Genomic DNA, 28,000 nt, shown 5'->3' with positions numbered 1-28,000 from the left:
TTTCTTACAACCATTATTTTATTTCACAGCTTTTCAGTTGGTGTTCATACATGCATAATGGTTACTGAGGAAAATTTGTCTAAGGCAATATGGTCAAAGACATTGCTTTGATTAAATTTCTCTTGCTTCTTGAAGAAACATGTCTGCATTTATAAAATCTTTGTGTTAAGCAATTTCAAAGACAGTGACTGTTTGAGCTGAAGATTATTTTTAATTTTAACTCTTCCTTCATAAATGAACAATATTAGAATTGTTCATTTTCTATGCATTGGCTCCCCATATACATAATGGCATATTATATACATATTTTTTCTTAATTCTATTGAACGTATTGTGAAAAAATGTACAGCTTATATACAGAAAACAGTATCGTATATACTGTACGTACATCCTTTTCCTGTAACAGATAATCTGTATCCATAAGATAGAAAACCAGCCTCATAATGCTTTTACACCATGAATTCCAAGAAAACATAGTAATGAAATATGAAATTAAATGCAATGACTCCCAACATTTTGTAGCAAATGTCCATAAATTTATCATGACATTTGCTTGCTTTCTAAAATGGACAAAATTGAAGTCTAATAAACCTGTTGCTCAGATAACGACTAGTCTTGTAAAATGTCTGTTGTAATGTACTCCTGGTATCAGAAAAACACTCTTCCAAGTTCAAACATGACCTGCAACATAAAACAGAATTTTGCTAGCTTGCATGCTTATTTGGCTGATTTCTATTTTTAGTGTTCGCACAAAGTGCTGTATGGCAAGGCATCAGGGATCAGTAACTTCCAACCCAAAAGCACAAAAGATTTGGAGCGGGGGGACGACGACCCAAAACAGCAGAATGAATACTGAATTCTACACAGTGGTCATGGAATGGGAACAAATGGGGAGGGGCTATAGAAAAGAGAAGCATTGTAAGGTGGAACATGCATGGAGACAGAACAAAGAGTATACTGCATCACTGCTACACTTTTGCAAGTTTAGTGAATTTAAATTTATTCCCTGTATTATTCTGAAATACAGCTCTTCCAAACTTTTTAACTATTTGGAATCTGTTAACTATGGCTGTATTAGGACAGAGGGCTATTTGATTTATAATAGTAACCAGGGAATTTATTATTTATTAAGCTTATGTGCTGCCTATCTCATAGTTTGAGGTGACTGGGTGATTTACAATGTAATAAAACAGATGACAGATTTCAACTGCAGCAGCAGTGGTGCCTGCTGTGTCACTGCACCAACCACTTCCAGCCTATGGCTTTTCCTTCAGTGTGCCCATGCCAGAAGAGGGAAGATCTCATTTCTGGTGGCAAGAAGTTCCAAAATGGGGGGGGGGGATGAGGCAAAAAAGGATCATCCCCTGGACCCTACCAGCTAAAATTCCATAGCTGATGGGATCTGCAGTAGGTTCCTGCCAGAATTAGGAGTAGGCTGATCCCATTAGGGAAAGATTTCTCAGACACCCTGCACCCATGCCACGGAGAGTTTTAAAGGCTTTAAATAACCAATATATTGAATTGGACCCAGAAGCACATCAGCAACCAGTGCAACTTGTGTTAACTGATGTTACATGTGCCACCTAGAGACTTCCAAAATTGCACTGCCACATTCTGGACCAATTGTAGATTCCAAATAACTGTTCAAAGATAGCCCCATGTACAGTGCATTACAATAATCCAAATGAAAGATGACAGAACACAAGTAATTGAGTGCCTGGCCTCACAATCCAGAAAAGGGCACAGTTGGTGCACACCACAAAATTATGCAAAGGGTCTCCTAGCCACAACTGCCATCTGCACTTTGAGCTAGAATCCCAAGTCCCAAGACAACTACTGTGTTGCACACCAGATGTGTCTGGTAGTGCCACCTCCTCCAGCACAAATGTATTTATTCTTCAGTAGCCAGCTTTGCTCTGATGTCATTTGCTGTTAGGAAGGCCTGGATAGGTGAGGTTTACCCTTTTCTATTACTCCCTTCTGTGTCTATCCACCTTGTTTGCTTGCATATTGAACTAGTTTTGGGGGGGTGGATAGTTATTCTTGCCTGTGTACTACTTGTACTTGCTGAAGGCTTTAGCAATTAGTCTACTAGCTGAGTTTTAGCACTAGGATAGGGATTTACAACTTTCCTCCCCCAGAGAGCAGCATTTAGCCTTTCAGTTGTGGAGCCAGAAACAAAAGATAAATGTTATTTAATTAAACGTAATTACTATGATTACTCCTCATGTATTCAATCTATTCTCATCCTTTGCATTATACATTTGGAAAAACTCAAGGCCATTCCTATGATTTGGGGTATTGCAGCATGAATAAGCTTCATACTTTCTGGTATGGATACAACACTATCCAGGAAGGACTGGAGGACAGAATTTCTAGGCCTTTGCTGAACAAATAATATCTAATAAAGAATACATTACTCCAATGACAACAGAGGAAGAGGTTTCCATTGTATTTTTGACTGGGACTATCTTGCATCATTGAATTTCTAAACAATACTATTGGCAACACAAAGTAAAACAGGCAATAGAATATTCAATACATGTAAACAGCATGTAAAACATTAAATTATCATTAAATCTTTGTCCAGCCTACATACCTTGGAATATACAAAGTGATCCAACATGCACTGTAATGAACTTATGCTGGTCTGATTTATATGGCTATAAAATAAGGCTGTGGGTTAAAGTAAAATAGTATAGTAAAATTGACAAGCTATTTACTATCCTGATTTCCTTACTTTTAAATAAATTTATGGAAAATATTTTCAAATTATTTGGAAACTTGTCCCTTGTCTAAGGAAACAGAACTTTTCAATATTCTTCAGTGAACTTTTCAACATTCTGTGTATGTTTTAAGAAACAATTTTAGTAAACCAACCTCTATTGTGATGAGTATCACTATCATCCATTCCAACCGCAGAGCATGTTTTTCATTCAAATGATTTCTCATCAGATCTGTCAGTTCTGTGCACTGCTGGAGCTTTTCATTTACTACCTTCAGTAGTAAGGATAGAAAAGTTGATGTTTCAGAAAACCTTGAATAAACAATTTCTCAATATAAGTTACTTCCAGAGATGAATTTATTGAAATAGAAAATATGGAGAATTATATCACAATGTTTTTATAAACTGAATACACTAGAGTAGCTAAGACTCAGTACTCAGAACAATTCTTAAGTCTTGGGAGATGTGATTTTTTCAGCATTCACACAATAGATTGCAACATTAATCCCAGGCTTTAATTTTCTTTCTCCACTTGCATGCATTTATAAACTTAAATGGAAATATATTTTTCTATTCAGCATTTCTTGTATCGAACTTAAGGAAATATTTAGGTAACAGCCCTCATTGCAATTGCTCTCTGAAGCATTTAGTTAAATTGTGTAAGATACCCATCACAACCTAGTATACTTGACTAATAATCAAGGTTTAAGTCTAGATTAGCAAAACCCAGCTAACAATGCAATAGGGTTAAATATGCTCAAATCTTTAATAAAGTGTTAACGGCAGAGAATTTCAACACAAAAGTAGAAGCAAATCCTGAAATAAAGCCAAATGTAAAACAGTTCAGTTTGACAGTGTGAATACATATCTATTTTTATATATTCACATAGATTGCTTAATTGCAGCATTTTACTCCTGAAAAGCCATAGCTGAAGGTTCTCTATCATGGAACACAGGGGGGTCAAAAAAAGCTTCTTGTGCTCTTTTACTTGCTGTCCGAAAAAAATTACTTAACTTAAAAAACAAATTTGAGATACATGGGGCACAAATGTGTCAGATTTCACTATGAAAAATTATAGTTAAAATGCTGCAGAATCCTAAGGTAACTTATGTATTTATCAAAATTACCTTATTATTATTAGATTACTACTAATACTTATTCCATGCAGCATTATGTATCTTGTGGGTCAGGCCATACTTAGATATATACATAATGTGAATTCTATAAAAAGTCTGTTTTCTAAAATCCATGGTTCCCCAAATGGCATTGTCAATTTCATCATTTCTTATTGGACTGTGAAGATTCTGTAAAGTTTTTTAAAAACATTTTTTATCCATGTGCATTAATATAAAGACAGTAGTGAGGCCATTTTATTCCTGAATCCCATTATTCATACTGTCATGGGAGCAATCACATCTTAAAAAGCAAACTTATAAACCTTTTTACTTAATTTCATTTCAAACAACTGGGCTATATCAAGGGCAGCCAAAAACTACCTGTTCAATCTGTTACTGAATTAACATATACTTACATACTAATACTACCTATAACTATAGTCCAGAAACCAGTAAGAATATGTGGAATCTAGGGAAAGTTTCATGAATATTGTTACAGATTGTTACCTAGTGAGTTGGTTCATCCCAAATAATAATGCTCTGTAAAGCTAAACTGATTCCTGCTACACTACCATACATCAAAAACATTTCAGAAACAATCAATAGACAATTATAACCACATCACTGTAGTACATAAATCAACTGAAGCCCTCCAAACCATGTTATGTAAACCAAATGACTTAGCCAAGAAGAAAGACCAGAACTCATCTATAACAAAGTGTAAGGACTGTAACAGCTGGTGTGTAGGACAGACAGGCAGAAGATAGCAGAACACATTAATGAACAGCATTTAGCAACTGGAAGATACAATGAAAACTCACACCACATAGAAAGACTGAACTGTAATTTCAACTGGAAAACAGCATCCTAGACCAAGCTAAATCCAAAAAACTACAGAATTCCTGGAAGCTCAGCTTTCAGGTAAGTTCATCCATTAATATACAAATAGAGATAAATCACATTTACACAGCATTTCAGAGAGACAATAAAAAAGCTAAGAAAAAAGACCAGAACACATTCTCTCCAGCATCCTACACCCAGATAATCAGGGATTAACAGACAAAACAAGCAAAAAGCAATACTCTAGTTAAGGAACTACCAAAGAAAAAGTTACATTTCTACCAACACTGGGAAGGCAAACTACTGTATATATAAAGAGAGGGAAAGCCCCACACTCACAGCACTGATGTTACTTTGTCAATAATGAAACATCTGCAAACAACCAAGTTTAGAGAGCACCAATGACTCCATAGTTCAACTCTGACCTACTTATGTTCTCTTCTACTGAAAAGTGAATTTTGTAGAAAGTAGTACTTTATATTCACAAGTTCCTGATTGGATTTCTAAACTTTTCCTTGACTAGGATTTCTAAACATTTTTTTTGTTGCCATCTAACAACCATCTTTTTCTAGGGGGACACCAAGATACACTTCTGCAATAGCAATATATTGTACATATTTTAAGAAAAAACATCCAAGTAATTTTTAGAGTCAACCATTAATCAGAAAGTACTCTAGAAAAAAGCAAAACAGTTAGCAGAGAACCTGTAAAAGCAAGTTTCTCTGTAAAACTCCACTTGCTAAATTGTTGGTAATAACTGTTCCTCCACCCATCAGAATTACATGAATTTAAGAAAAAGGGTAAACTTGTCATAAAACTTCCCCGAAAGTTACAGAATGCATTGGTTATGTCTGCATAAAACAATGAATCTAGAATTTGGCTTATTCACAACAGCATGTTGAAGCTGATTGTGCCTAAACCATTCCTCCTGGTAGTGAGAACAGCTATACAAAAATCACAAGAAAGAAGCATCTCAAAACTAGCATTCTACTCGTCCTTCTGAACAATCCAATGATACAGTTCATACACATTGCTAAACAATTTAGAATTGGACTACCATTTTATGCAAATAGAAAATATTTATAAATTGTTCCTAAAAGAAATAGTGCAGCAGGCAGTATAACAATGTTTGTCCAAAAACAATGAAGATGAAAACAGAAAAATAAGATTTGTTAAGATTGGTTTTTTTAAAAATCCTCTAAACTTAGATAAAAATAAAATAATACCTTAACTCTGCGATCAATACTAAGAAACCGATACATTTTATCATACAGTTGTTCAAGATGTTCTCTGTCCCAGTAGAAATCTGGGGTAATCAACAGATCAGAACTCAGATTTATATGATGCCTGAGGAAGAGAAGATAAATTCTTATTTGAAAGCCAGTTGATGAATTGTATTTTGAATACTGCACTGTAATAAGTTGAGACAAACAAGTACTCTTTGGACAAACACCCTTCATGTAGCAAAAAACTTTGTTACATTCTCAGTGCTACAGAACTTACAGTTAAGTTTTTCATCTCCAAATAAACATTCTATTCTTTTAGAACCTGATTAAAGCTTTATATACAACATGTTATCACCTTTTATTTATGCGGATATATGTATATTACTATAAACTTAGGTTATCGGGAGTTGAAGGAAATACAGAATTTATCAAGTTTACAATTTAACAGCATAAGCATTATCATTTCCAGTTTTTAATACATTTATATGAGTCACATCTCAACAAAACCCCTTGCATAGTGATTTTTGCATCATTTCATGGGGCATATTCTAATTATCCAAACAATCTTGACATTTTAATGGAATGTGACTTTGGCTTAGCTGTAATGAGCCTTTCCGTTGTATTTAAGACTGTTTCCTATTCTTTAGGTTTTTGTTCCTTACAAGGGTTTCCATGTTCTCTCATAGTGAATTGGCTTCTTAAGGAGTAAATGTTATTTTTTACTCTAAACATAAAACATTTTAAAAGACTATGCTAGATTTATAGGTAGAAATATAAGTATCACTACATAAAAAAACTACTGGTATTAAAAATAAAAATAATATTTTTTATAATAATAATAAAAAACAATATACAATGGGATTAGTTTGAAGAATGTTTATCTTTGTGGTGATATGTGATGGAAGATAATTAAAAGTAAGGACCTGGCAAATAAATCACATTTTAACAGGAAAATAAGAAGATGCTTATTGGTATTAGATTGATACATGTAAACTCTGATTTCTCTTAAAAATTGGTTCTATTAAAGGACAATAGTCTAGGTGCAGAAGAGAGAAATATAATTGTACCACTTTAGAAATATCACACATTTAAAAAGCGGATTATACATGGCAGTATATTATATACATATATATGTGAATACTATCATGGGGTGTTTTTTTTTTAAAGATTGTTTTTGAAACTGACTCTAAAATGCAATCTTTTGGCTTGTCTTTAATTCAGATACCTCAAGGCAAACAGTTCCCCAATTTTCTGCATAACATCAGCATGAGAGAGTTTCAGTTTCTTTCTTAATTTAAGCATCTGTAAGAAGAGCGTAATAAACCAGTAAGAACATTTGATGTTTTTTAGATGTACAATATTACCCATCCCGATGCCAACTGCACTCTTTACTTGAACTGGCAGAAGCAATTCTGATGACAATAAAGATTTATCCTGAATTTCTGGGAGGACCCGAGTCTGGGAGGACCTCCAGATTGTGCACTGATTCTGTCTGATGCAAATCAACCAATGCAGAACCAAAGATGACAAATCCCCAGGATTGATTCAAAGTAATTAGATATTCTTATGTTTTTATAAGACCCAACCTTCAATTCAAGTCCTTATGTTTTGCTCTTCACTACTACCTAGGGAACACAATATTTTGCCATCTTCAACATACAACTGCTACATTGATTGTTTTTTCTTTTACTTTGAACATATTTAGACAACGTTCTTCTTTCCTTAGTATAATATGCCAGCCATTCTGAATTTTAGCTTTCCTGACAACTTCTCTAGAGTTCTGAACAGTCTATACATTTTTATTGGTGGCCTATTCCTCTTTCTACTCCTATATTTAACTCTATTACAGAGATTCATTTTCTAACAAAAGGATCAACTTTACCATATTCTATCATTTGCAAAGTGAATAAGAAACAAGTCTAAGTTTAATTAACTGTGAGAAGTTAAATTTTTATATTTCAAATTTCATGCAGGTTTTTCTATTTGGCATCCTGTATATTGAAGCTTTATTGACATGAAGATTATAAGCATGAAGTCAATCTACATTCAAGCAAATAGTTTGCCACAACAAAAATAAAATAGGTATAATTAAAACAGCAGGGTTTTCTCCTGAGACATAAGTTTAATTAAGCATTTTGTAAAGTCACTGAAGTTAACTGAAAGTGTTTCATGTTTAACTGTTCAAATTTAATACAGTTTCACTGAAATTTTGATTTGGCAAATCTCAATTCATTTCTTGTGTCCAGGAAGATGTGGTAAATACAACAATCCAAATTCATTCATCTACAGTATGGTGTAAAAAATCTGCAAAATTCCCATACTTAATTTTATGGAAGAATGAAAAAAATAGCAAGTACCTCAGGTATTGATTGGATAGATTCTACAAAATTATCCAGTGATGCTTCCCAAATGGCCAGTTTTACTACATTAGAGAAAAGCATAAAATGTATTATTCATATGTACTACACTTCCAAGTTTTATCTCAAAATAAAATATTTAAATTTTTACTGTCCAATGCTTGACAAGTAATGTTGGTATGCTAATTATTGCTTTTAAACTTTAAAGTAGGTACAAGTTTCTGATTTTAATGGAGGGACAGCAATTTGTCCATTAACCTGGTATGTTCTTTTTGACATAGTGTAATGTAAAAACCTTCCTTGCATGATACAGTATAATTTACAAATCAAGTCAAAATTGCTTTTTCAAGTATTTTTTTTTAAATCCTGGCATAGTGTTTTAGATGAACCATTTTACCATTTTATATGAACCTAACCAATTATTTCTCTGCTCTAAGTAGCAACTAAGATGGTTAAAGGCCTGGAGACAAAAACATATGAAGAATGGTTGCAGGAATTGGGTATGGCTAGTCTAGACAAAAGAAGGATTAGGGGTGACATAATAGCATTATTCGAGTATTTGAGGGTCTGCCATCAAGAAGAGGAGGGGTCAACTTATTTTCCAAAGCACCAGAAGGAAAGACAAGAAACAATGGATGGAAACTAATCAAGGAGAGAAGCAACCTGGAAGTAAAGAGAAACTTCCTAATAGTGAGGACAATTAACCAGTGGAACAGCTTGTCTTCTGAAGTTGTAGATGCTTCATTACTGAAGATTTTAAAGAAAAGACTGGAAAGCCACCCGTCTGAAATGATATAGTTTCCTGCTTGAGAAGAGGTTGGATTAGAAGACCTCCAAGGTCCCTTCCAGCTCCATTCTGATTGATAATTAGCTTTCCTACCAAAAAAGTAAAGGTAACATTTCTACTGCCCCATTCAATCAAAATATTCTATTCCCAATTCACATGATTCAATCATAAACCTTCCATTTCATGTTCCTTTCGGCCAAAAGGGAAACATTACAAAGTAGGAGTGCTTAAATTTTATACAGACTGCTGAAGATAATACACATTGTTTCTTCTGTTTCTCAGAAGTGGTTTGACATTGCCTCCTTCTTAGGACTGAGAGAAAGTGATTATCCCAAGGTCGCCCAGCTGCCTTTGTGCCTGAAGCAGGACTAGATGGTACTAGCCTGATGCTTTATCCTCTTCATAAAACTGGCTCTCAAAGGTGGTATTAAGGGTCACAAGTCTATAGTGAAGCATAAATTATTTGCAATGGCATAATCTACGTACTACTAAAATTTTTGTCTATCAAGGTTCTCAGTCATCCAGGTCATAGTTGTATCAAAAGGCCCAGTTGCTTTTTCAAAAATAAAAACCACTTTTGATATTAAAACTTTTGTTGTCATGACTTTGAACTAGGTGAAACACTGTTCATAGGGTAACACATTGTGAACCAAGGTCCCTCAAATGAGCTAAACTACAGCAGGTGTCCAAAATCTGGCATCATGACTTGTTGAGGGCATGAAATTTGGAAAGATTGTGGTTGCTTCAGTGTTGCTGGCTGCTAGTGTGGTTATGTGAACTTTATTTTGTGACAGTTTGCCATTAGTCTCACAATCCCTTGCTCCCTCTCCCACCCAGCAACAACCACTTATCTGCCTATTGGAACAATGAGAGCAGCCGATTACCTGCCTATTGAAAGGGGAAGAGAGAAAGGAAGGGAATGGAGATTTCTGTTGTTCCCTACCAAATTTCCACAAGGAAACACAATGGGGAAGCCAGCAGGAAATTGGCTGCTCCCATTGTTTTTTGGCCTACTCTTGGTCATTCATTTTCCATTTAGGTAAGGAAATATCTTTGAAACAATAACCCAACAGGTGTGGGTTGTCTCTTTTTCTTTCTTTCTTTCTTTCTTTCTTTCTTTCTTTCTTTCTTTCTTTCTTTCTTTCTTCTTTCTTTCTTTCTTTCTTTCTTTCTTTCTTTCTTTCTTTCTTCCTTCCTTCCTTCCTTCTTTCTTTCTTTCTTTCTTTCTTTCTTTCTTTCTTTCTTTCTTTCTTTCTTTCTTTCTTTCTTTCTTTCTTTCTTTCTTTCTTTCTTTCTTTCTTTCTTTCTTCCTTCCTTCCTTCCTTCCTTCCTTCCTTCCTTCCCTCCCTCCCTCCCTCCCTCCCTCCCTCCCTCCCTCTTTATTTTTCAGTCAGTATGCAGGAGAAAGTACTGTGAGACTCAGCAAATTGTTCAAAATAGTTGTAACTATAGATGCTTCATGCACAGTATTTTTGAGTGCTTTATTCATTATAAATGCATTCATGAACTCCATTTCCTCCCAGATTTCAAGTAATAATACAGATAATTAAATGAAATTATATGATGGACAGCTTACCAGAAAGGCAGAGAGCATTGGAAAAAGCAAACTTCTCTAAAATGAATTCATCCATTTCTAATTCTGAATTTATCAAGATTTCTCCTCTATGAAGTTTTGACTGCCCTCTACAAAAAAGATATGGATTACATTAGGTTCAGATAACTTGCTGTTCCCCCATCAGTCCCAGCCAGCATTACTATTGTCTAATAGTGACTCAAATGAGTGTTAGAAGAACCAGTATGACTGTGTAATAAAACATGAGCAGGTATCTTCAGTCTGTTCATAAGAATAAAATAAAATAAAATTTAGGAGAACCTGACCCTAATATTGGTCTTATTCCACATGTGAATTTCTGTTCTTTTGTATAAGTGAATTTTTGTTTCTTTTATTGTATCTTTTTTCACTTAAAACCTCAACAGTGTATACTCAATCCACATAAAAGTGGTAATACTTTGTACGGAGTTGAGTACAGTGGATGATGCTCAAGCAGAACACTGATAGTTTGTGGCTGTGTAGTACGGGCCAGTCTTTTAACAACTGAAATATATAGACTGTCCTCAACATACAACTACAATCAGAATCTCAGTCACTGAGTGAAGCAGTCATTAAACGAAATGTCCATGTAACTGCTTCACTCAATAATTGCAACTCGGCATTCCCAATTCCAGTTGTTAAGTTGTTTCCTGGGTCTCTGAGCAGATGGAGTGAAAGAGCTGCCTGTGTGATGGAATGTGCAGCTGGAGAAAGAGGTGGAGGGAATGTCAGCAATAGCTTCCCCGAAACCTCACTAATTTCTTGTTTTACAATGGAATTATCAATATTTTTATGAAGAAGTTTATGAAATACCTAGATGCTATGATACAACTTGTATCTGAAGATATGTTCAGAATATATGTTCTAGAAATAATTATGTGTCAAAATCTCTACCATTATTAACCTGTGGCTTCAATGGAAAACTCTGTGAGTTTATGACATTCGTATACTTACTCTCCTCTTCTATAGCTGATCTCTTCATTTTCCCAGTGAACTAATGCAATTTCATAAGGCTGGATCTCATGTTTTTCCAGCTTTTGAAAAATATTCTTTATCTGGGAAACAGATTGTAAATTAAAGCTGATAGCAAGTTCTGAAGATGCATTACATACATTTAGACCAGCGGTTGCCAACCGGTGCGGCTGTGAGAAAATTTTGGTGGGCCGCAGAGAAATCTCACCCCCAGAGCACCCCCCCCCCCCAAAGCAATTAATCCAGGCTGCGCAGAAACACAAGGCTGTGCCGCCCACATGGCCTGTGGAAACCCTCCCCGCCCACTCACTCCTTACCCTGCAAACTTGCCTGCTAAGTTGCTATTTTTCCTTTTTCCGACCATCATCTGTTCTGCTGTGCCGGGAGATTTAGATTAGCTAGGAAGCAGGAAAGGGTTGGATTTCTTGCTTTCCAGCTAGTCTTTAGATCTTCGGCTCTGCTTTTAAGCACAGCCGAATCTCCCTTAGGACTGAAGGTTCTATTATTCAGTGCAGACTCAGGGCAAGCAAATTTGATGTGACAGACTCAGGTAGCCGATGGCAGATAGATAGATCACTGAATGATTCTATGAGCAACTCAATCTGCCTGCCTGCTTTGCCTGATTTTGGGTAAAAATTGCTCTTTTTTAAAATAAAAAATTCAATATTTACATACATGGTGTGTTGTGAGTTAATTTTGTGAGTTTGCTTGCAAGCAAATTTTATGTGACAGACTCAGGTAGCCGATGGCAGATAGATTGATCTCTGAATGAATCTGTGATTCTATGAGCAACTCAATCTGCCTACCTGCTTTTGGGTAAAAGTTGCCCTTTTTTTAATAAAAAAAGCAATATTTACATACATGCTGTGTTGTGAGTTAATTTTGTGAGTTTGCTTGCTAGCAAATATTATGAGTTTGCTTGCAAGCAAATTTTATGTGACAGACTGAGCTAGCTGATGGCAGATAGATAGATCACTGAATGATTCTGTGAGCAACTCAATCTGCCTGCCTGCTTTGCCTGATTTTGGGTAAAAGTTGCTCTTTTTTTTATAAAAAAATCAATATTTATATAAATATTTATAATATTTAAATACAAGCTATGCCCAGCCAGTCACATGACCACCAAACCACACCCACAAATTAGGCCACATCCACAGAACCAGTTAGTGGTCCCTGAGATTTAAAATTATGAGTTTGGTGGTCCCTGAGGTCCAAAAGGTTGGCGACCCCTGATTTAGACTATTGACCAAAATGCTTTCACTCTCTTGTGAGAAGAAAATTGTGTCAACAAGAAATAATAACAAGGAAAACAAAATAATTCCATATTCCAGTTTTTTCCTCACAAGTATTTGTGCAAGGTAGAGAAGTGCTTACAAGGAAGAATTAGCTAGAGGTTGTAAATTTATGCCCATAAACGCCTTCATGCATTTATTTGTTTATAACCCAGGTTATAAGAGCCGTGCTGGCACAGTGATTAGAATGTAGTATTGAAGGCTAATTCTGCTGATTGCCAGGTGTTTGGTCCCGACCGGCTCAAGGTTGACTCAAACTTTCATCCTTCCGAGGTTGGCAAAATGAGGACCCAGATAGTTGGGGGCAATATGCTGACTCTGTAAAATGCTTAGAGAGGGCTGTAAAGCACTATCAAGTGGTATATAAGTCTAAGTGCTATTGTTAGTGCTACTGTATTAAAATTATGAAAGCGGTCTTATTATTTTAGAAAAAAATAATAAGAATTTGTTAAAGAAAATCAGCAAAATCACAAAAATTAAAAAACCTTATTTTCTAGGCATTTTCTTCTTACAAATGCCATCTGATCAAATATTCATGTTACTTTCATGAAGGCAAATTTGGAAATCCTTGTTTCTCAAAACAATATACAGTAAGTTTCCTTCTAGAATCTGGCTGTACTTCTGCATTTCCACAACTTATTGTATATATCATTCCTGATTATTTTACCATGGTGAATATCAAAAAAGTTTTTACTATATTCTCAAAAAATAAATAAATCTGCAGATAGATATAAAACCACTGTGAAATAGTTGGGAAATTATGTAATTTGAATCCTTTGGAAGACAATGGCATCACAAAATAACAATACTAATAAAGCAGATTGGAAAGTTAAATATAAAAATGGTTAATAATCCTGGCTAAATATTTTGCAGAGATAGCATTTCAACATACAAGAAAAAGCTGGGGGTAAGCCACAAAAACCTAATAAATAAAATCCCAAATCAAATATGAACTATTAATCTATATTAAAAATCTGTATCTTCTTTTCTTCCCTTTGTTGTTATGCTGAATATAACTAAGGCTTTCCTACTTTATGAGTTGTTACAAGTTTTGTGCCAACATGTTGATTGAATTAATTGTGACACTTCTGAGTCAGATAGTTTCTTTTGACAGCATACAATCTGCTCTTAGGTTAATAAACCTATTTCTCTTTTTCATTAGAAAGCAGATTGAAATGGACAGGTATGTTAGAATTACTAATCATTAGCAAGGAGAAAATTGTCTTTCATTTTAGATGTCATCTTAGTATTTACCTGGTTTTACAAGGATATTGTTTGGAAATATGCTAACTCAGATTTTTCAAATGACTTTCAGAATGTTAATGATGTTACAGTGATTAACCATGTTACAGTTAATTTCATAAAGTCTGAATAATTGTTACTTTAATTAATAGACTCGGCCTCATTATTCACCTGTTTCCTTCTGAATTAGGATAAAGGTTCCAAAAAATGTAGGACAATTTCACTTTACTTTAATCATCAAAATTTTCTCATTTGATTGTGTTCAGATTAATTAACTAATTTGCTCTTTTATTTCACTCTCTGGAAAGCTGGAAAGCTCTTTCATTTCAACATGCCATATTTCCTATAGCAGGATGCTCTTCCAGCATGTTTTCCTATAGCTGAATGCTGTTACAGCAATGCAATTACATCTTCTGTTTCCAATATATTCAAGGAGATGCCATTTTTTATGTTTGTATCATATTACAGCATTCTAAAAATAAAACTAATAGTCTAATAAAACAGGTTATGTCAGATATATAGTTAACCCTTATCCCACTTCAGAAGGTAATTTATAAATAATTTATTAATATGTTGATTACCCTCATTCATACACCAAAAGTAGTTTACCTCCAGAAACCTGCCTTCTACTTACTGTTTTTTCTTCAACATTCCAAAACACAACAGACCCTTCCCTATAAGAAAAAAAATTACAAATAATGTTAAACTAATGGGTTGTATTTTAAGCTTCAAAAATGCAATTCCTAGAAAGAAGCAATTCCCTTTCCATTCTTGCTTGCCTTTAAATGTTGAACCAGTACACTATTATTAATGTCCAAATGATATTTGTTTTAGTGATACCAAGAATTTTAAAGATTAATATTCAATTGAAATCAGAATCTTTCTTGCTGGGACTAATAGAGAGACAACTGGAAAAGAGTTATGGAAGATTCTTTTTGTATGTGATAATCTGCAGCAAGATTATTATATGCCCAAAGTCAAAAGACTCTGAATTACCTACAATGGAGGAACGTTGGTGAAGATGACAGAATTTGTAGAGGGCAAAATTGATTTGTTTGGTTAGGGATAACTATACTTGTTAGCAACTAGAAACCCCTTATGGACTTTTTTTTGAAAACAGAAAAAAATGAATTTATGATTAATGGGTTTGAGGATTTGAAAGGACGGAATATGGGTAGAAGGGAGCCACAATATAACCATAATGAGAGAGAATAAAATATAAATGCATTTATAATTGCTGTAAACAAGCTTAGAAGCCACTTCTTTATGTAAATATTTTCCTGTCTTACTTAGCTGATCATTTTTCCTTGGTCTTCTTCCTTAGTTCTTAGTTAATTCTGCCTAGTGGAACTCAAATTTCTGAGGATGAAACAGCAGCCTTGTTTCTGGCTATGGATACTTGTTTCATCCTTGTCTTAGTTTCTGCACTACATGTAATTCTCAATTTGACCACAATTGATACCAAAATTTCCATTGCTAAAGAAGCCAGTTAAGCAGTCCCCCCCCCATTTTACAATCGTTTTAGCCACAATTGTTAAGTAAATCACTGTATTTGTTAAGTGAACCATGCAGACATTAAGCAAATCTGGCCATTGATTTTCTTGTCAGAAGCCATCTGAGGAGGTTATAAAAGGGGAGATCACTTGATCCCGGGACAGTGGAACTGTCATAAATACATGACAGTTGCCAAGTGCCCAAAGTTGATCATGTGACCATGGAAATGCTGCAGCAATCATAGGTGTAAAAACTGGCAATAAGTGACTTTTTTTAAAAAGTGCCATTGTAACTTCAAATGACCACTAAATATAGAATGGTGATGACCACTTGTAGTTATTGGTAGGCTTCTTGACTCAATTCCAAGTATTGAAAGAGCCATGGTGGTGCAGTGGTTAGAATGCAGTACTGTAGGCTGATTCTATCCACTGCCAGGAGTTCGATCCTGACCAGTTCAAGGTTGATTCAGTCTTCCAACCTTCTGAGGTTAGTAAAATAAGAAGCCAGATTGTAGGGGGCAATATGCTCACTGTGTAAAACCAGAGAAGGCTGTAAAACACTATGAAGTGGTATATAAGTCCAATTGTTACTGCTATTGGTCATTACCCTTAAAACCCTAAGGAACACAGCATCAAGATTTATCATGGACCAACTTACCAAACAAGATTCTGCCTGTTTGATCCCTACTAGAAGCCCTACCTTCACCGAAGTAGGAGAGGTATGGGTTAGAAGGCAGGTACTCTCAATAAAAGCCACCATAGAAGCTTTTCAAATCTATTTAGCACCAAATCTCCTTGTGTTCTGAAAAGCTCTGAAAACAATTTCTATTTTTTGATTCATTTTTGATTTCCATTTTTGATTCATAGAATTCATAGAATAACTGTGGCCAACCATTTGATTATATTTTGTTGCCTTAATATTTCTGTATGTTTTAATAAGCTTGATCTTTTCTTCTTGTAAATGCCCCAAGACTGTGTGACTGGGGAGTTCTACAAATATTGTAAATAAATAATCATCACTAAAATTCTGAATGACACTGAAGAAATAAATCTGTAATTTTCCTTTAGGTGGAGATGAAACATTTAGCTCACATATGCCACATTATTGGTCTTTACTTACTTGAAGAAAAATATGATCCCCAAATCATGATCTTTGGCTGTCCTTTCTGTGCCAACCACCAAAACATTTGCTGCATCTAGTTTTCAAAAAATCTTATATGAAATTATATTGTAAAAAATAGAAACAATCACATTTAGCATGCACCCTATACCCAAGATAATTTTTTTTATTAAGAATGTCTCTTTCAAATCTAATTGATCTCCTGGTGACTTCATCAATAAGACTATCACTTTTTTTTTTGGTAAAAATGGAATTTTTCCAGGATATTTTATTTTCCCATCTATCTTATGGCCCTCATATTCCCTGTGGGATCCCTTTGAAATATTAAAATGGGACAATCCAGTTTGCTTTCTAAATCCAGACAAGATTAGGTAAAAGCTGCTAACTGGTAAGGTTCTGTGAGCTTTACAACTTATAAATATGAATAAAATTGTGTGCTGTTTGTCACATGCAGTGCAAGCATGTATCAGAGCATGCTGACAATTCCAGTAGTTTCTCAGCAACAGACTATCAGAATAGAAGTGAAGACAGAGAGATATTTGTAATTCCCATATTCTAAATTAAGCTACAAACTTAACATCAGCTGTGGTGGCGCAGTGGTTAGAATGCAGTATTACAGGCTAACTCTGCCCATATCCAGAACTTCGATCCAGATTGGCTCAAGATTGATTCAGTCTTTCACCCTTTGAGGTCAGTACAATGAGGACTGTTGGGGGCTATATGCTGACTCTGTAAACTGAGGAGTGGTATATAAGTTTAAGTGCTATTGCTACAACATGATCATTTATAATTAAACTGAATTAGTTTATATTGATCTTCTAGCATTGATATAATAAATTAACACAAAGTTAATTAGTGACATTTATTATTCAAATTATCACTTCTCACATAGCATTTAATAGAATTACTTTACAATGTGTAATTACCACATTATATCCTTAAACAGTTTTCATTTAAACCCAGTGAGCTTTTTAGTTCCTTAAAAAAGCCCTGATTTGGGAAGGAAGACTAGCCTGAAAGCAGACCATGCACAAACACTTATGTAGATGTACTTCTACACCAATTGTTCACTTTATTTCTTTGAAGTAAATGTTAGCATCTAGGCCACATTACAGCACATACTTAAGTGTCAAGCAACATTTCTATAAAGAAAGTGTACAAAACCTGTTTGATGATGTATATCTGGAAAAGCATCAGTAAACAATAAATGATCTACTTGAAATAACTGTTCAGAGCTCTACCTCTAGGTAATGTGATTTCAACATATCCAGATGAGACCAGGTCAAGGCATAAATTACCAAGATGATAGGCATCTGCTGTTGCAAAGGCTATACATTGCATCACATCCTATGCCAAAAAGAACAGAATTTCTTTTAGAAAACACTTAGTTGCCTCACTCACTTGAACTGCTTTACTAGAGAGTGCTATACAAACTTATTGATAGCATTTTGCCACTAAATGGCTAAAATTCTGCATAGAACAATAGTTATTTTTCAAAAGCCTTACACTTAAAAAGTTTCAAACTTGCTTCACTGATATACGGATAGACAAATATCTCCTCCGGATCTACTGACCAACTTCAAAAACTAGTTCTTTGGAAGATTATGATTTAGAGAAAGATACACGTTTATATATTCATAACAAGCTTACACTACACTATCAATTCTAGGCAGATATAAATTGGCTATCTGCCATTGATGTTAAGATGTTTTGTTAAAGGCCAATAAGATGTGATCCTGTATGGCCTCTTATTCCCTAATTCCCTGTATGGCCTCTTATTCCAACCACAGTCCGCAGCTTGGACCTGGTCTAAAGCCTGCTGGGAACCATGCTGTGCACGAGCAGTTCCACTTGTGCAAGTAGAGGGTTCATATGCAAAACCATCCCCTTTCTCTCCTCCCCCACAGCTGCTGCTGTTCCATGGAGCCAGAAAGGTTGGGGATCACTGCCCTAAAAGATAAGATGAAAGACTCATGTTCAAAAAGAGGTTATTTCTTATTTCACATAATAGTAGACATTGAATTTTATATTCATCAGAGATTTTTTAAAAATTGCCCTATAATGAGATCTTAGATTTGTATTTTATTTTCTACCTAATGATTTTTATTTTCTAGATTGTACCTAAAGATTAACTCTATCTAGCCTTTGCAAAAATAAGATTTTCTCCAGCATTGATTTCCAGCAGGTGGTGCTCCTCTTCAGTAAAAAGAACAAATTTATGTTTCAAAATGCAGTTTTATTTAAGTCAATGTTCTTACCTGGCAAAAGATTTTTTCATGTTGCAGTTTACTCAAAACAACTTATTTCAACCCTGAAATTTTTATTATCACTATGGGGGGGGGACGACGACCTCATAACAAAATTATATTTACAAAAGCTTTCCCCGCTAAGTTTCAGTGTTCCCTAAAGGCATCTTCATTAGTATCACTGCATCATTAATCATGCAGAGTAATTTAGAAATAATTTTCCATGTCACAATTATGAAAGTGAACGCTATCATAATAGTTACATTCTTAATATGAGATTGTATTATGAATATAAATAGCAGCAATCCATTAGAGTTATATTAATTATTCCAAAGTTATTGGTATAATATACCCTATAATACACACATTCTTTAACCTTAAAGGGATAGAGAATGGAAAATCTTTCAGTGTTAAAACCTTTCAGTGATAAATTCTATTCACTTATTGTACAGAAGTCTTCAACTCTAAGCTATATAAATATAAATGGATTGTTTGTATCTGTCTAGAATTGTCTTCAAATTATTTTTGTTCAAATCATATCAAATTATGTCTAAGAATTCTCCTTCTGTTCAGAAACAAATGACCTGAACTCTCTCCATCAAAAAATAAAACAGAAATAATAGCATGGAGAGCCAATTTAGTGTAGTGATTAAGGCACTTGGCTAGAAACTGGGAGATTGTCAGTTCTTGTCACACCTTTAGATGACATTGATTGATTCTCTCACTTTCAGCTCTAGAAAGGAAACAATGGCAAACCACTGAAATTTGCCAAGGAAACTGCAGGGACTTGTCCAGGCAGCCCCCAGGAATCTACATTGTCTCAAAAGACACACACACACAAACCAACCAAAAAATATATCATGAGGAAAAATAAGTGTATTAAAAAGGAATCAAGTCTCATCACTGTGGCTTGATAGCATCTTTTAGTAGCTCAAAGCATAACTTATTCAGTATGGCATAAAAGCTTGTGGATTACAGACTATTTCATTAGATGCATGAAATGTTGTCATCCTGAGTTCAGATTACCTGAGCTTCAGATGGTAATGGCAGATTAATTCTTGATGGCTGCTTGGTCCTCGACGCTTTTGGTAGACGCTTAACTGGTACAATATCTTGATTTGGTTGAACTTTACTAGGCGATAAAACTGAATAATGTCTATTTGGTGTAAGTATCCTTATATGTTTTAACTTCTGTTTAAAAATTGAAGCTTTAAGAGGATGAAGTTCTCTGGATGAAGGACAAGCATCCATAGTCAAGTAATTAATTCTTTTTGCTGTAGCACCAATAGTAGTTTGTGGACTAAACCAGTTTGAATTGTCCATGCAATTGCTAGTAAAATTAGAAGTTGCCTCTGGGATGCATCGCCTGAGATATCTATTTACTGATAGCAAGTTGTTGCTTGATGCTAAATATCCATAAGTAGGGATGTATCGGCACTGGCTTATTGTATATGAAGATCTAGCCAGGAATCCCAGTAGTTTCAGTGCCATCTTTTCATTGAGACTCAAATAAGATAATTACAGAACATTAATTTTCTAAAGAGGAAAAAAAGTTTACAAAAGAGGTTTGCAGAGCATCTTACAAAAAATAATTAATACAGCCCACATTGTATTTGTAATCTGAGTTTTAAAGAAACCAGCCAAGGAGATAACTATCCACCCTTCAGGGATACAGAGATTCCAGGAATACTGCTTTATTGCAGTAGAGTGTAACAAGAACATCTTGAAAACCTCTCCAAATATATCTTTGTCCCTTCTTATTCTATTAGCGTTCTAGCGTTCTAGGTGCAGTTTCTGAGTTTCTTTTTCATATATGCTTCTGCTGTATGTAGCTGCTTCTCCATACCTTTTCTTAAAGATCTTATTGTATTATATAGATCGGGGTCCCCAACCACCGGTCCACGGACCGGTACCGGTCCGTGGAACAAGTCCTACCGGGCCGCTGGTTTGCTGGGCGCCGCCATCTTGTTTTGATGAAAAAGTGCTTCCGGTGAGCTTTTCCGGGTAGAAAGCTCACCGGAAGCACTTTTTCATCAAAACAAGATGGCGGCGCCCAGCTGATGTCGGTACCGGGCCGTGCCATAAAAAAGGTTGGGGATACCGGGCCGCGGCATAAAAAAGGTTGGGGATCACTGATATAGATCACTTCTACATTCCTTTGGAATAACAATTTCTGTGTTAACCAATTTAATGGACAATTAAGTATCTAATAATTTTAATGGATAATAATTTTATCTAATAATAATTTTATCTAATAATTCACAAACTGAATAACATCTATCAAAGAAGAGATTTATTTCCCTCTATCAACCATACTTCTTTGGAGCATGGCCACCAAAATCCGTGTGCATGCACACTTACATACATATGGTCAGGCAAAATTTCTCAAACAGCCAAGATGAGCCTACCAGATAACATTGTTGCTATAATGCTTTAAAGAGGGGTACTTAGCTTGTTTCAATGCATTTTGTAAAAAACCCTTTTAAATGCTTTGCATACCCTTCTCACTATACTATTCTAAACAAGTTGGAATATATTCTTACATCTCAGGTTCTCAAAACAATGAGTAACATTGAGTAGAAAACATGGAGGGAAGAGCTTCCAGATCTCAAAACATTTGGGAACTTGCTTGGCAAAACAAAGTTTAACATTGCAATTACAATTGTCTCAAATGAAGGAATGGTTTTGATTTGAAATCTGAAGAGATATAGAGAAGATAGAATGAAATTCTAGGGATCAAAACAATGTTACAAAGTCTTGCATTTCTAAGACCTACTATAGACATTCTTTTCTACAGAGGAGCCAGTGTCCTTTAAATAAATGCACGTGTGTGCACATGTAAGATGCAAATGAGTTCTCTTCTTTGTAGGTGACTGGACACATTGAACATGCCAGAATAAAGAACAACCTCAAATGGAGAGAATCTCAAAATTTGGCAGATAATGAAATTTTGTTCTTACTTAAGTTATTTCCAGTATTTTAGGTACAGTTGCACACTTGCATGCAAAAGTTTAGATAACCCTGCTCAAACTGTCTCTTTCAGTGAGTGAATGAAAAAAAAGTTGACAATCTCTACACTGAACAAGCTTGATTGATTGCATATTTACTATTTCTGCGCAGTGTACATAGAAGGTGTAAATATTTGGATACTTTCAGCCAATATTATACAACGCTTCTTTTAGCAGAAATAACAGATTCCAAGTGTTTGCCATGGCTGTATTTTAATTCTTGTTTTTGAAAATTTTCTCTACTCTTAAATAACTAATCTAGCTCAGAAATATTCTCAGATCTCTTTGCACACACTGTATATTGAAATCTTCCTTAAAGTTTGCAACTATACAATTGCACAACTAGAATCCAAAGACCACTCCAAAAATTTTATCTTTCTTTTCTATAAGTACTTCATGGTTGCTTTGGATGTTAAAATCTCTGTACCTGTCAAATTCTGCCCTCTTATTTTGAATAACTGATAATTCTCCTTTGGGATGGAAGTCCAGAGTTTAGGGACAGTGACTGAAAAGTCTTTGCAATTCCAATGAAACAGATCTCAGATGTTGGCAGAATAGAGTACAAGGCTTTTAAAAATTCAGATACCTCAGAGAGGAATGCAATTCTTCAGATAACTTGGCCCAAAGTCAAAATTAAAATTTAAGCATGCTGTGAACTGTCTACAAGTAGTTCCTAATTTATGACCATAACTTAACCCACAGTTTTGATCATAAGTTGTATTGATTGTAAAATGGGCCACCATGTAACTGCACCTGATTTTACCTTTTTTGCAGTGGTTGTTAAGCAAATGCTGTGGTCATAAAGCAAATGCTACTGTCATTAAGTGAATCTATTGTTCTATATGGAGTCATTTTTAACAGAATCAGGAAATAAATACCAGTTTCCCATAAAAAGCGGTATAAATCATAATCACATGACCATGGGGAACTGCAAATAGCCGTAATCTATAAAAATATCTACTTAGAAAATGTCTGTTTCTTTCAAATGTAGATTAAACATAAATCTATTCAAATATACACATGGCAAACAATATAATGTATAATAAAATTATAATATAAAGTTTTAATATACTGTAAATATAAAAGCATGTATGAGAGTGCTAATGATAAAATACAAAGTTATAATATAAAGTTATATAAAATATAAATATAAAAACATTTATGGGACTGCTAACAATATACAGAAAAGTAACATTGGAATGAATGCTTTAAATGCTAGAACCAAGGAAAGAAGTTATGAAAATGAAATCACACATTTATAAGAATGTTAAAAAAACACATTTTTTAAACATAGTACACATGATTTAGCTGGCAAAAATTTTAAATATGGCCATTATGTACTGTATATACTCGAGTATAAGCCTAGTTTTTCAGCCCATTTTTTGTGCTGAAAAAATCCCCCTCGGCTTATACTCGAGTCAGATTCCCTCTGAAAAAAATGGTGTGGAGTCGCGGCCTCCGGCGGCAGCGACTCCCAACAGCCCAGCCAGGAAGGGAAAGGCAAAAGCGCTTTGCCTTTCCCTTCCCGAGGCGGCGGGACTGGGGTCGCCCGGCGGCAGCGACTCCCAACAGCCCCAGCCGGGAAGGGAAAGGCAAAAGCGCTTGCCTTTCCCTTCCCGAGGCGGCGGGACTGGGGCCGTGCCGGCGGTAGTGACTCCTGACTCAGGGGCCTCCGAGGGAGGGGAAGAGAGTGACTCCTGCCTCCCGCTGTCATCATCATCTTCTTCTTTTGGGTTAGTGAATCAATTAAACCTTTCATGATAGTGAGATCGTTTCCCAAATTAATTATTTTTATTTTTGAAATTTACCAGTAGCTGCTGCATTTCCCACCCTCGGCTTATACTCGAGTCAATAAGTTTTCCCAGTTTTTTTGTGTAAAATTAGGTGCCTCGGCTTATACGGTAACTTGTTTTGGGCACAAAAACTGTATAGATGAATAGTAATAGCATTCTTTCAAAGGGAAAAATAGGAAGAATGGATGGAAAAACTATAGACAAAATTGTTAAGTAATGCTGGAAAGCAATACTTGTAGAATTCCAAATGAAAGGGTGTAGGAAGTGACAATGAGCAACATTTCAAGAGCAGTCTAAATATGCTAGGCATGGGGATGCAGACCATAATTTTTGCTCCTCAGTAGGTTAATGAGAAAATGAGTTTACCATAGATTTACTGTTTTATAGCCAACATAGCCAAGTGACTAATCTTGAACTGTGAAATATTTTGCACAAATGTCCCCAAATGTAAATTGCTAAATTAGGTAAGATTAGTATACCATTCATTCATTCATTCATTCATTCATTCATTCATTCATTCTATATCCCCCATCTCACTTGAATAACTCACAACAAATAAAAAACCAAGACTCAAATAAAAACTAGTTAAAAACAAATATACAAGCATATAAAGGAATCAATAATCACTTAAAAAATAACCATGATGAATAGCAATCCATCCTTGTGTCAGCTCAACACAGGCACTGTACACATTCCCCACCATTGCTGGAATACTAAGCACAGTGGCAAAGTCATATCTTCATGGCCCTCCTGAAGGCTGGGCCAAAGTTTTGGGGAATGGTGTTCAAAAGGACAAGTGCCACAGCAGAAATGCTTTTGGTCATGCTCCTGCTAGGTCAGGGGTGTCAAACAAGGCTGCGGACCAGATCTGGACCGCGGGGTGTCTAGAGTGACGGCCTCCTGCAACTTTCTGCCAGCAAAAAGAACTTATATATAGTATAAGGAATGCTTGAAGCTAGAAGTGTGTTAATGGGGACATCTTATGTTATATGCACCTTTCCACCTGGATGATGCCATGTTGTTGGCTGAAAACTTATGTTACACAGACCGCAAGATCTTATAATAGGTTTAGGTTAAAAGTTGCTACATCTTGTTGAAGTTAAATGCCAATAGTGTTATACCATCTTAATTCAAGGGGATCCATTCCCTTTAACCCATGTTCAGGACCAACATGACCCAAAATATTTCCTTATCTTGTTGATCCTGAGTATGATACAAAAAGTATTTCATAGAAAGTTATCTCATAAACCAAAGCTTTCAATCTCCAATTTTGAAAATTCATTTTGCATATTTCTTCACATCTCTCAAGCACTTCACTTCATCAGTATTTTCTTGATTTAACATATCTACATTCTTCAACTATGGCAGTAAATCATGTGGACTACATACCCATTAAAAAACCCAACTATCTATTTCTCTAATGAGTACTTGGAGCAAAGTAGTAATCTTTGGATTATCTGGATTTGTGGCATTCTGGATTCAGGCCTGGACATAGAATGGAAACAGCACTGGTTATACTCACAGTTAACTTTTGTAGGATGTGTAGGGAGGAGCGTGACCGTCCTTGTATTGCTGGACCTCACAGCAGCCTTCAATCCCGTTACCCATGATTATCCTTTAGTTGTTTTCTTTCTTTCTTTCCTGAGTGGGGCCAATCAATGGTGGTAGGAAAAGAGAGGCTGGACTCTTGGTCTCTGTTATAAAACAGAGTTTTATTCTTTATCCTATCCTGCTCAATATATACATGAAACTGCTGAGGAAGGTCATAATTAATTTCATGGCAAGAGATCATCAATAGTTAGATGAAGCCTGTTATGTATCTCCACCTCCAACTCAATGGGAGATGTGCCAGAAGTTCTCATTTGATGTCTGGATGGGAAAATATGAGCTTAGACTCAACCCAAGGAAGATAGAGTAGCTGTTGATTTGGAAACCTACTGATTGCAAGACAATACGAACCATGATCCTAAAAGGGGCTAGTAAAGAGAGCACTGCTTGCAGTCTTGGGTCCTTCTGGACTTACAACTCCTGCTAAAAGAGCAGATGATCAGGAGGGCCTCAGCTCATTTCAATGCAAACAATTTCTCATGCCCTTTATTATTCTTGAATGGATTATCGTAATTGACTTTACATGGAGCTACCCTTAAAGACAGCTCAGAAACTTCACCTAATTCAAAAACAGTACCTATGTGTTTATTAGGCAATCATGTTACTAACATATCACATCATTGCTGTGAAGCTTCTAATTATTGGTATATTTCTGGATGTAATTCGAAGTGGTGATTATTTTTGCAATTTCACTGGTGCATTTCTGGGAGACGTCTATGGAGCTTTGAAAAAGCACCATTGGACATTTCTGGGAGATGCGGGAGATGCTGTGGGGAAACCCACCCACCCTTGAAAAAAAATGATAGATTCCAATGTCAAGACCTTTTGGAAGCTTGTAAAATGGTGAGTTTTCTGGAGGACTTGTTAATATTATTGCCTGAAATATTATAACTAGCATTTGTTTTAATTAGTACATGTACACAGCTACAGTTAGAACCAATGCAGTAATGAATTGCACTAATGAATAAATAAGTTAATTGAGTTATTCCACACGCAAATGATCTACTCTTATTCTGGATCAAAGTTTGAAAGCAATAAAGAACTAGATAAGGACCACTAAGTGTTAAAATATATCTCAACAAGACCGAAGTCCTAAAGCTGATTTGTTATTAAGTACAGGGATTGGGTAATCATATTGTTTTGAATCATATTGTTTTGTAAAGAATATTTTACAAAAACCTGAACATGTTCTTAGAATTAGGCCTTTTTTTGTTGTTCCATTAATAGAAGAGTGCAACTGAATAAGGCCAGAAAATAGATTCTTCTTAGTTGAGCAATCCAGAAAGTTGAAGGGTTCCTCTAAAAACATTCCGTTGCCAAGTCACAGACCACTCAGTAAAAAGTCTAAATTTTATTAGATCTGAGGATCTACTTTAAGAACCTATCTATGGTATCTAGGTGGTCCAATATTACAGAGTTTTAACTTAATCTGCCACATGTTTTCATAAAAAAAAAAAAAAAAAAGCTACGTGAAAGTAAACTAATAGTTTAAACTGCCTGCATTCTGAAACAATTTCAAGAATTGTTGGATGCAGACCCCCTGGGAGTAACATAATAACCTACAAAACATAGCGGGGCTGCACTGTATTAATATAGCTACAAGTAGTATACCTAACAGCGTATCATCTTATTTTCTCTCCAAACTCAACATTTGAAGGGAAGCTCGATTAAGTCCCATCCAGACCTCTGCCCAAACCATCCAACTGGGTTCTCACTTAGTTCACAGGCAAAAGAATGTAGAGCCGTAATTTGATGCTCAAAACCGTCATTTGCTCACATGTCTTGTCAACTGCAGGTAGAAAGTGAATCCTCAAAACATCAGGACACCGGCTTGCCTATTACCTTTGTGTGGTCCATCAGTTTGCGCTGACGACATAAATACCTCACGACTCTTGAATATCTCGCCGAAAGGTGTTCAAAAGGGAAGCCCGACCCAAACCCGAAACCCCCCCCCTTTTATAGGCAGTTTTTTTTTTTAAATAGGGTGGAAGAAACTTCGTAATGTTATTCTCTGAAATTCGTCTCATGAAAGGAAGCGCGGACCCACTACCAAATAGTGTCACCGACTTGATTACGACCGACAATCGTCTTGATTGAATACCAATTTAAATCTCTTCCTTAATTCGGATCGTGAGGGTTAAAACAGCAGGGACCGCCTAACCAAAAATAAACCACCACACACACCCCCTTCCATTTTAGCCATATTTTGATTCCAATAGAAAAACAGAAACTAAGCAGCCCATAGGAAAAGGCGTCTCTCCTTCCTCACAACCTCGGGTCAGGCCCTGACCTGGAGTGGCCCGCCCAGGTAGGAAGCTCCCCGGTTCCCCTAGCTGAGGTGGCCGCAGCCAGGTTCAAGGCAGACAGAAAGATATTTCAAACGGCCGGTCTCGAGCTCCATTACCTGAACGCCAAACCCACTCGCGCCTCTTAAGAGCTGCAAAACACCGCACCGATTTCTGCCCCGTCCTCCACGTGCTGGCTTTGTCCAATCATGTTCTCCGGCTCGCCTCTCTTTGGATCCACCCCTAACCCCCCACCCAACCAAGAGCGCGGAAGAAAAGCTCGCGCCTCGCCGTCAGGT

The 28,000-nt window shown here is 35.8% G+C and overlaps 2 protein-coding genes across 11 annotated transcripts in view; one reads left to right on the top strand and one right to left on the bottom strand.

Annotated features, from left to right (window-relative positions):
• Positions 1–27,998, bottom strand: RMND1 (required for meiotic nuclear division 1 homolog). Of its 10 annotated transcripts, none has more exons than XR_003372046.2 (13): positions 27,821–27,937; positions 25,331–25,502; positions 20,034–20,543; positions 18,003–18,108; positions 16,762–16,837; positions 14,783–14,822; positions 11,597–11,697; positions 10,628–10,734; positions 8,265–8,329; positions 7,133–7,209; positions 5,908–6,028; positions 2,881–3,037; positions 1–681 (listed from the first exon to the last, which is right to left on the bottom strand). XR_003372046.2 is itself a non-coding variant. In XM_026680295.2 (13 exons), exons 3-13 carry the CDS (start codon positions 20,496–20,498, stop codon positions 649–651), a joined length of 1,308 nt encoding a protein of 435 aa, XP_026536080.1. In that variant the 5' UTR covers positions 20,499–20,543; positions 25,331–25,502; positions 27,821–27,986; the 3' UTR covers positions 1–648. The 10 variants fall into 10 exon arrangements, 8 of the variants coding, with proteins under 8 accessions (XP_026536080.1, XP_087826174.1, XP_087826216.1 ...); XM_026680295.2 differs by having other exon boundaries at positions 2,881–2,997; positions 27,821–27,986; XM_087970048.1 differs by lacking the exon at positions 27,821–27,937 and adding an exon at positions 27,467–27,572 and having other exon boundaries at positions 2,881–2,997.
• DCPH1 (damage control phosphatase 1) overlaps positions 1–28,000 on the top strand; it is a 47,841-nt gene that overhangs the window by 10,853 nt on the left and 8,988 nt on the right. The gene's annotated exons all lie outside the window — the stretch shown is intronic.

Source organism: Notechis scutatus, chromosome 1 (assembly GCF_049901735.1).
Source record: "Notechis scutatus isolate UNSWTSFEM ecotype Mainland chromosome 1, rNotScu1.2, whole genome shotgun sequence".
Lineage (NCBI taxonomy): Eukaryota > Metazoa > Chordata > Lepidosauria > Squamata > Elapidae > Notechis > Notechis scutatus.
This window is presented reverse-complemented; position numbering and strand designations above follow the sequence as displayed.

Bases quoted from the DNA above. Each gene is read 5' to 3' on its own strand.
- RMND1 (XM_026680296.2), bottom strand. From the start codon at position 20,498: ATGGCACTGAAACTACTGGGATTCCTGGCTAGATCTTCATATACAATA. The intron at 11,698-14,782 runs GTAAGTAGAAGG...TCTGTTTCCCAG, and splicing joins GGAATGTTGAAGAAAAAACA to ATAAAGAATATTTTTCAAAA. The intron at 7,210-8,264 runs GTACTTGCTATT...CTCTTCTTACAG, and splicing joins CTATCCAATCAATACCTGAG to ATGCTTAAATTAAGAAAGAA.